This window comes from Cnephaeus nilssonii (genome assembly GCF_951640355.1).
Source record: "Cnephaeus nilssonii genome assembly, chromosome: 17".
NCBI classification, from domain to species: domain Eukaryota; kingdom Metazoa; phylum Chordata; class Mammalia; order Chiroptera; family Vespertilionidae; genus Cnephaeus; species Cnephaeus nilssonii.
The window spans coordinates 17,678,161-17,687,052 of record NC_137088.1 but is presented as its reverse complement, the minus strand read 5'-3'; the positions used below and the strand labels follow the sequence as shown (position 1 = coordinate 17,687,052).

Here is an 8,892-nt window from a genome sequence, read left to right as displayed (position 1 = left end):
AAACCCTCACACTTAACCAGTTTTCAAATATGTGTTTAATTTGGGGGGGTGGGGGGATGATTGTGTGATGAGAGAGGCCGCCGAAATATGCTATCGGGGTGCGAGGCTGTGGGAACAGCACAGTAATTTCTGCATTAGACAGGGATTCCAAGGACCTGGGTTTTGGTTGCGATTCTAAGCTGTATTACCTTAGGCAGGTCTCAGTTTCCCTGGGCTTTTATTTCCCTAGTTGAAAAATAAGAGAGGCCCTGGTCGGGTAGCTCATTTGGTTGGAGCGTTGTCCGGATACACCAAGGTTGCGGGATCCATCCCCGGTCAGGGCATATACAAGAAGCAACCAATGAATGCATAAATAAGTGGAACAACAAATCATTGTTTTCCCTTTCTCTCTCTAAAATATCAATAAATACATTTAAAAAAAATAAAAATAAGAGGAAGAATCACAGCTAATATTTGTTCCGGGATATGTCCTAAGAGTCATACAAGCACTATTTCTTTTTGTCCTCACAGCAACCCACTGAGGTGGGTAGTAGTATATTCCCATTTTACAGATGAGAAAACTGAGGCCCCGTGTTTAAATTCATGTCCCAGATCGCACAGCTGGTAAGTGATAGAACTGGATTGGACTTGGGTATCTAGTTCAGTTTTACTCCCACATCCATGCTCTTGAGCACTATATACTTGCTCAGGGCAGGACCTGAAGTCCTCTATATCACTGATTGTGTGTGTGTGTGTGTGTGTGTGTGTGTGTGTGTGTGTGTGTGTTTGGGACAGGAGTAACTAATTCTTGACTCCTCCCTACGCTGAAAAGTAACTGAATCCGGAAAGCTAGCTTTTTACTCCAGAGCAAATGCAATGCCCGGGCTTGCAAGAGGGATAAGGAGAAAAACATTATGAAGTGGAAAGTTTCTCATCTCGAGGTTTCCCCGAGGGGTAGCCGTTCCCTATTCTGCAGCTTAGGGCTTGCCTGTGCTTTTGCGGGAGTGGAAAAATACATAAGTTACAAGGAATTTAACAGACCGAGAGGCGCACGGAGGAATTTAAAGGGTGGGCTGGGGGGCGAGAGGGGGGGCGGGAGGCGAGAGGGTAAGGGGGGAGGGGGGGAGAGACAGGCGCTTGCAAGCGAAGCGGCTGCAAAGAAAAAGGCGAAAAGGGAGAGAAGTTGGCGCTCAGCGTGAGCCGGGAGCGGCGCCCTGGCTCCTCCCCGGCTCGTTTTAAAAGCACTTCTTGCATTGTTTTTAAGGTGAGAAATGGGAAAGAAAGAGCCGGCTTGCGCGCTCGCTCGCTCGCTCGCTGCCTGTCTCTCTGGCTGTCGGCGTTTGCAGGGCTGCTGGGAGTTTCTGAGCTCTGTGAGAATCCTGGGAGTTGGTGATGTCAGACTCGTTGGGTCATTTGAAGGTTAGCAGCCCGGGAAGGGTTCACCGAAAGTTCACTCGCATATATTAGGCAATTCAATCTTTCATTCTGTGTGACAGAAGTAGTAGGAAGTGAGCTGTTCAGAGGCAGGAGGGTCTATTCTTTGCCAAAGGGGGGACCAGAATTCCCCCATGCGCGCCGTTTGAGGACTGGGATGCCGAGGACGCGAGCGAGCCGGGCAGGGCTTGCCTGGGCACCGTCGGGGTAGGATCCGGACCGCATTCGGAAGGCTTTTTGCCGGCATTGGCTTGGAAGGAGAACTTGGGATCTTGCTGGGAACCCCCCCGCCCCGGCTGGATTGGCCGAGCAAGCCTGGAAAATGGTAAATGATCATTTGGATCAATTACAGGCTTTTAGCTGGCTTGTCTGTCATAATTCATGATTCGGGGCTGGGAAAAAGACCAACAGCCTACGTGCCAAAAAAGGGGCAGAGTTTGATGGAGTTGGGTGGACTTTTCTATGCCATTTGCCTCCACACCTAGAGGATAAGCACTTTTGCAGACATTCGGTGCAGGGGAGATCATGTTTGACTGTATGGATGTTCTGTCAGTGAGTCCTGGGCAAATCCTGGATTTCTACACTGCGAGCCCGTCTTCCTGCATGCTCCAGGAGAAAGCTCTCAAAGCATGCTTCAGTGGATTGACCCAAACCGAATGGCAACATCGGCACACTGCTCAATGTAGGTTTATTTTTTTCCCTTCTTCTACCAAGCAAAAAAAAAGAAAGAAAAAAAAAAAGAGAATGAATTGTCTCTCTTGCATGCAATAAAGACATTGGAAACAAACTGCACTGGTAGCAAGACAAAGGGTTTAATGATTTAATGCTGAAAGGGTGTGATATGCTGGCGTGTGCATATTGATCCCCTCTGCTGAATTTTTCCTGTAAGATGTTTTCTTCCCAAACAACCCCTCCCGACTCCCCGCTCCTCTCCTTACCACCCTTACAGTCTCTTGAAAACAGTTTTGTTGTTTTTTTAAATCTGCATGGAGGGGGGTAAAAGTAGAGGGTGACCACAGGACTTTGAAACATTCTTCAAATAAGGCGATTTGACACATTGTGCAGTTTTTAACTAAGATGTATGCAGAGGGGAATTTAACTTTGCTGTTCTTTGGGTTAGCTATGGGTTGTGTATATCCCCCCCCCCCACCCTTTCCCATGTGTTTCAACAGTCCAAAGTAATTAAAATATGACATCTTCCTTGCAAGGAACTTAGCCTGATTAAGATGGCTTGCGGCTCCTGAAGTTCATAAACCACCAGTTAAAGCTGCAGCCCCCAGTGTTTTCCTTGCGAAGGAAAAGCAATATTTCTTAGCATTGACCCCGCTGCCACCTTTCCGAGTCACTTTGTTGCTCTAAGAAGTTGCTGTTTTGCTAGAAAACTACTGGCAATGAACACCCCTTGGGCTGAGCCATCCATTATTTTCCATATCTTGCAATTCAGTCAGGAACCTGGACATCGGTTATAGGGAAGGAAATATAAGCGAGGTAGCCCAGCTTTTTTAAGAAAATATTGACTATTTGGTTATCTGATGCTGACACGGTGCCGAGGCACGCATCTGGTCAACAGTAGCCTGGCTGCTGGCTTGAGAAATGACCAGAAGTCCCAGAAAATCCCACCTTCGGTGGCTGTAGTGGGAGCCTGCAGGATGCATCTTAGCCCTGACAGTGATTTAGACAAATGGCTGAGCTATCTATCAAAATGTTTTTAGTACTTTATTTGACAATTCATTGGAGCATTAGCCTGAAAATGACATTTTAAATCTTTGTTTTCAGAGAGGTCAAAGTTTAACTGGGAGAAATTGAGTTTTCCTAATAACATGGTGGCTTATCTAAAGAGAGAGGAGAAAAAGGAGAGGGGACAGTGACAAGATTTAAATTGCCCTCTCTGAAACTTCTCTTAAGGAGAAAGACTTGCTTCTTGGGCCAGGAAATCAACAGGTTTGTAGCTGAAAAATCAATAACCATTTGATGCCAACAGTCTGGCTGTCTGACTTAATATTTCGTCGAGCCTTAACCGGGGCAAAAACAATATCATTTTCAGAAGGCGACTTAATCTTCAGCTGCTTCCCAAATGCCTTTTCTTTCCTGCTTCCTAGTTTCTTTCCAGAGAAGGCAGAGAAACTTAGCGTTACAGAGTCATTTTCCAAGCCTCTCACAGATCTTTTAGACCTGTCCTCTCCAGCAATTAAAACAGGGTGCACAATCTCACCTGGGGTGTCAGGGAACTGAGGGGGGGGGGGGCTCTCAAACTTCTTGCAGGAGAAAGTTCTAATGAAACATTTTTTTTTTAAGAAAGGGGGGAAAATGCTGAAGACCCTGGCATAAAGCTATTAGACCTAATAGAGCTTTTACAAGCAGACATTCTCCCTTTTGTAATTAACCCTCCAAACATGCCCATTAAGTTGTAGGAGTAGGGGGAAAAGCTTTGTTTGTTCTTGAACAAGTTAAACAAGGGATTTTTCTTATCTGGGAAGAGGAGTGGTAAATGTGTCATTCGCCTAGGGCCGGTCGATAAGCAAGAAGTGTTGATAACAGCAAAGTTCAGCTAATCAAAGAAACTTGCATTAGGCAAAGTAAATAAAGGCATTTGACAAAGGGATTTCAGAAATTCCAGTGTCTTATTTTTTGTAAGCAGGGCAATTAGAGCTTACTGTGGTCAATTTCACGAGGGTTGGAATCCCACACCCTAACTTTAGGTTAAATGAATAAAATGTAAATACTGCTTATGCAGCATTCAAAGCTGCTTTCTCCCCCATAAACCTCTTTTCAGACTGGTCAGTGTAGCTGTTCAAGGGATTCCGTTTTTAAGCATAAATAAAAATTCTAACAAATGTCTGTCAGGGGTGTTTGGTTCAGAGTGGCATAACTGGCTAGCGAGGGCTTTTGAAATAAAAGCATATTAGGGCTACGTTTGTATAAGTAAGACATAAAAGCCACAACCTTTTCCATTTTACTTAATGACTGTTTTGACGAGAAGCAGATCTGTTTGTGCTCTTAAGGCAGAGGAAACAGTGGGCAAGATGGAAAAAAATAGTACTAAATTCCAACCAAAACTCCCTTCTGTTTTGAGATCCTACTGATTTTTTAATGGTGTGTGTGTGTGTGTGTGTGTGTGTGTGTGTGTGTGTGTGTTGTGTGTAGTACTTAAGAGTAAACCCTTTGGATGCAAAACACACCAGAAGCTTTTCTTGAAAGGTGTTAGAATATTATTTTCCTTTTCTTAATTTTTAATTTTCAAGGCAGAAAAATGATATGTCAACCAGCTGCTGTTGGAGTAGGGCCTCTAAATTGCTAGTTATAAAAATGCGAAGTCAGGATTAGTGGGCTACTAAGGGAATGTGGTATAAATAATACGATGTTAAGACTGCCCCTGGAAGGTATGGGGTCTCTTAAGTTTCTGTTCAGATGCCTCTCGGATTATCTTGGGTTTTAGGCTGCTCCAGATGTTTCCAGCATTAATTGCTCAGTGGGCATAGAATAAATCCTAATATTTGTGGTCTAAATATAGTTGCTTTCAGTGAAATGAGTGTGACAATTTTTTGGCCCCCTTCCCTGTCTTTTCCCTACTCAACACATCAAAAGAAAAATAGGGGGAAAAATTCTTTTTGAAATAGTCTTTTGCCCATTAATGAGAAAGAATAATCTGTGGTTGTTGTTTTTAAAAAAAACAGCTGTGGTTATGTGCGACTAAGGAACGAAAAAAGTCCCCTTCTCAGAAACCTGGGACCTGAATTTTAAGTATTAAACAGTATCTAAATCCTCCCCTACTGAGATATAAATTGGGGTCAAAGTGGCAAAATCAAAGATACCCTCTGAAAGAGAGACTAAATAAAGACTGACAGCCACCGTATGAATTGATTGGGGTTTTGAATAAATATTTCGGTGAAAAGGCTCAATTGTTTTTCTAAAGTAGGACATAATTTTCTGCTTCTCGGCCACATGACGGTGGTAACTAATACCACCAGAAAGAAAGAGAAGAAAAGGGGATTTTTGCTTTAAACCTCAGAGGGTGCAGGACAGGGTCGGTTGAAAACAAGTGGAAGATTCACAGACTTTTCTTCCCTGAAGGAAAAAAGAGATTTACTAAAATAAGTGTTGCCTGTATCCAGATACCTTGGTGCTTTGGGTAGGGAGCTATTGATGGGCAACTTAGGAGAAAAAGTGCGTGAGTTTAAACTTCATCACCAGAAAAGCGTAGGTTCCAAAAGTAAAACAAAACAGTAGGAGCGGTAGGCATCTGTCTGCTTCAGCTTCGCCTATGGAACTGATTTAGAAGCTCTAGTGAGCATTTGATGTTCCAGCCCAAATGCAGAGTCTTTGCATTGGAATGGGCCTTTTTTTTTTTTTTCCCTCTTAGTAGATAAATGATCAGAATGGCAATTTCTGATAGGTTAGCTGACCTGAATCAGAAGTTTTCTTCTCGTTTCTGAAAGCCTGGCTTCGTCCATATATAACCAGTCACTATTGTCATGAACTTTTCTTTACAGCATAAAAGTAAAAGAAAGTTCTGGATATCAGATGTTTATCATTTCCTTTCAACATGGTAAGCCCCTGAGTTGGCTGAAAAGAAAACCTTGCCGTTTTATTCTTTATCTATTCCACACGCATCAATAAAGGATTTCAGAAGGGAAATAGATGATGAAGATGATAAATTCTGCTCTCAAGGAATTTATCATCTTTAAAAGCAAAATCATTTTTTAAACACTTGAAATGTTTACTTGGAAAGTAACTCTCTGGGAGGCAGATGGAGATGTAAAACCAAGATGCAAAATAGAAAACTTTTTTCAGGTCGCACAGGACTTATTAAAAACTATACGTGCAGTGTTCATTTTAGAGCCTCTTATGAAGAATCTTCTATAGAGTTTGAGTTACATGTAACTGCCAATAAATTTATCCTTAAATGACATTTTTATACTTTAAATGTTCTAATATAAATCCAGTTAACTATCAATTAAATAGGCCATTTCGGAAATGGGAGTTTTGATGTAGGTTAATCAGAAAAAATCTTGGCTAAAAACCTTTCCAAGAGATATTAATGTGGAATCTTGCCTTTCAGATTATAGGGCAGTTATGGCAATCATATATCTCCGATTCTCTGGAATAACCCACCTTCAAATATACGGCCACAATTCCCACATAAATCATTGAAATATGCCAGCTGTTTCGATATTGGGACATTTCCTAGGCTGCCCCTTGAACCCAGGAGTGGCACACAAAGTCTTTGTTTGGATTCTATGGTCAGTGTAACCAGAGTGTTCACAGCTTAATTTTTCCATTATTACTGAAGATCTCCTCGTGCTTCAGGGTCATTCTTGGGAACGTGCATTCCTTTTGTGGCAATTCCTTTTGTGTGAATAGAAGACATCCCTTGCAAAATGCATTTAAGCATTGTGATCGTGGTTCTGACTCCAGCACGTGTGTGTGTGTGTGTGTGTGTGTAGTCAGGAAAGGGGTAGAATTATTAAATTGCATTACTATGAACCAATCTGTATCAGTTCTTCTCCAGCTTCGTCTTAAAAAGTTGGAACTGGGGGTGATGGAGAGAGGAGCGCAGAGTTAACTCGGGTTTCAGATTTATCAGTAGTCTGTCTGTAAGTGTCTTGGCCTAAGTACCTCTTGTTAAATAGGAGATGAGATAACCTGCCCCGTCTGTAAGGTCTAATAACACAACCTCATCAGTCAATATGCTGCCCTGAAATCTCCTCTTCCTAACCAGCTTCTTTACTTCATCATCAAGAAGCATGATTCCTGTCCCATCCCATCCCCCTAAATCCTTTCAAATGAAAATTTTTTTTTAAGTTGCAAAAGCTCTCTGTACCTAGGAAGCAGTAGAGGGTGAGTCTGCAGTTATTATGTTATTTATCCTGAGCCTTCAGAGCTTCTTAGATGGGAATTCAAACAGGCAGTGGAACTGCTGACTTGATTTTTCTCTGGCCTTGCAGGGTGGGGAGCTGAAAGGGGGCCAGTCGGTAAGATAAGACCCTCGGTCCGCAGCATGATAAGGCGAGGATAACAGGAACTGACGTCAGGGACGTGACTGAGCCTGGCCAAGCATTTCCTCTGGTCAGGGCACGGGGGGTCCCAGAGGCCTCCAGGCCTCCCGCAGCGGCTGCTGAAGTGAACCAGCTCTGATGGGGAGAAGAAAGCTCATTTTAACAGGGGTGATCGTGGGTGACAGGGTCTCTCATTCCCAAAAACGAGATTGCTCTAAACAGAACATAGAAGAACTTGGGTGGGGGGGGAGGGGGCAAGGAGTGATTTTAATACAAACAGACTTAAGATTATAATGGCAGTTGTCATATCATAGGTATTTGCTTGCTGGCTGTCAACCGTTCCCTTCTGGTGCCTCGTGACACAGTCTATCCAGCAGTCACCAAATAGTATCCCCCATGAATCATGCCAAGTCTCCCTACAGAGCAAAATGGGAGGGAATTCACATTGTCAGGGAGTTAATCCCTGGGACTCCTATTTACTTTTCTAAGTACCAGGTCCCCACCCCCATCCGCATCATATGACAGCATTGTTCAAGCCAGTGCATTAGCCACCAGCCCAGAAACCACCGAGCAAATTCCCCTCCCCTCTTTCCCTCTTCCTTTTCGCTCAAACTCAGATTTTTTTATTTTATTTTTTTTTGCAAGTATATCCCATTGGAAGTTTGGAGAAGAAATTCAAATGAAAGTGTCCTATTATTTTTTTCAAGTTCATACGTTCTCCTCAGTTGACTCCTTTCTTAAAAGATTGCTCTTTTTTTTTAGTTTTAGTATTGAATAGTAGTTAGTCTCCTAATTTGATTCAGATTTAGTGAAATGTTTGTTGTTGTTGTTTTTATCAGTTACTTACTGAACGTTTTACCAAGTCAAAAACAAAAAACACACATAGCTGAATTCAAAATACTGTGGTAGATAAGAACAGTGCATCAATTAACTGGGAAGAGATAGTGATCACATTTATTACAGTTTTTCTCTAATTTGCAGAGCAAATGAAGACGGCATAGAATAAATCCCTCTTCTCACAAATATTGAAACTTTCAGGGCTACAGTACCTTTGGTCATCAAAGTCCATAATTATAAAAAGGCTGATGATCTGAAGGTCATTTCAGCTTCAAAAGATTTTTTAGGGTCTGGTCTATTGGAAAGCTTGGGGGTATAATTAACTAAAATGGAAATGGAGGCAAGCGAAATTTAGTTCCTGATGTTTTAATTTAACTCCGTACTGCCATGTGTTATTGAAGAGAATTCTTAAAGGCAAACATAATTATTTCATTATGGGCCTCAGAATGCTTTCATTGGCTTTAATGACAAGAAGCTGTATAAAAAGGCATACATTTTAATTAGTCCTCCTTATATTTACATCAGATAAATAACAAATAATTGATGAAAAACAAGTCTTTGGGATGGATGATTTCACATAGTGCGCTGGTTACAGTTTAATGATGAAACATTTCTCTGTTGCTTTGCATTTTAATTATGCAGACAT

General features: G+C 42.2%; 1 protein-coding gene across 2 annotated transcripts in view; it reads left to right on the top strand.

Annotated features, from left to right (window-relative positions):
- Positions 1-1,398: 1,398 nt before the first annotated feature.
- Positions 1,399-8,892, top strand: part of RARB (retinoic acid receptor beta) — a 150,935-nt gene continuing 143,441 nt past the window's right edge. The window contains exon 1 of one of the 2 annotated variants that reach the window (XM_079795636.1): positions 1,399-2,095. In XM_079795636.1, coding sequence (XP_079651762.1) covers positions 1,939-2,095 — 157 coding nt within the window. In that variant the 5' untranslated portion in view covers positions 1,399-1,938. The remainder of the gene's footprint in view (positions 2,096-8,892) is intronic. The other variant, XM_079795637.1, reaches the window with a different exon arrangement.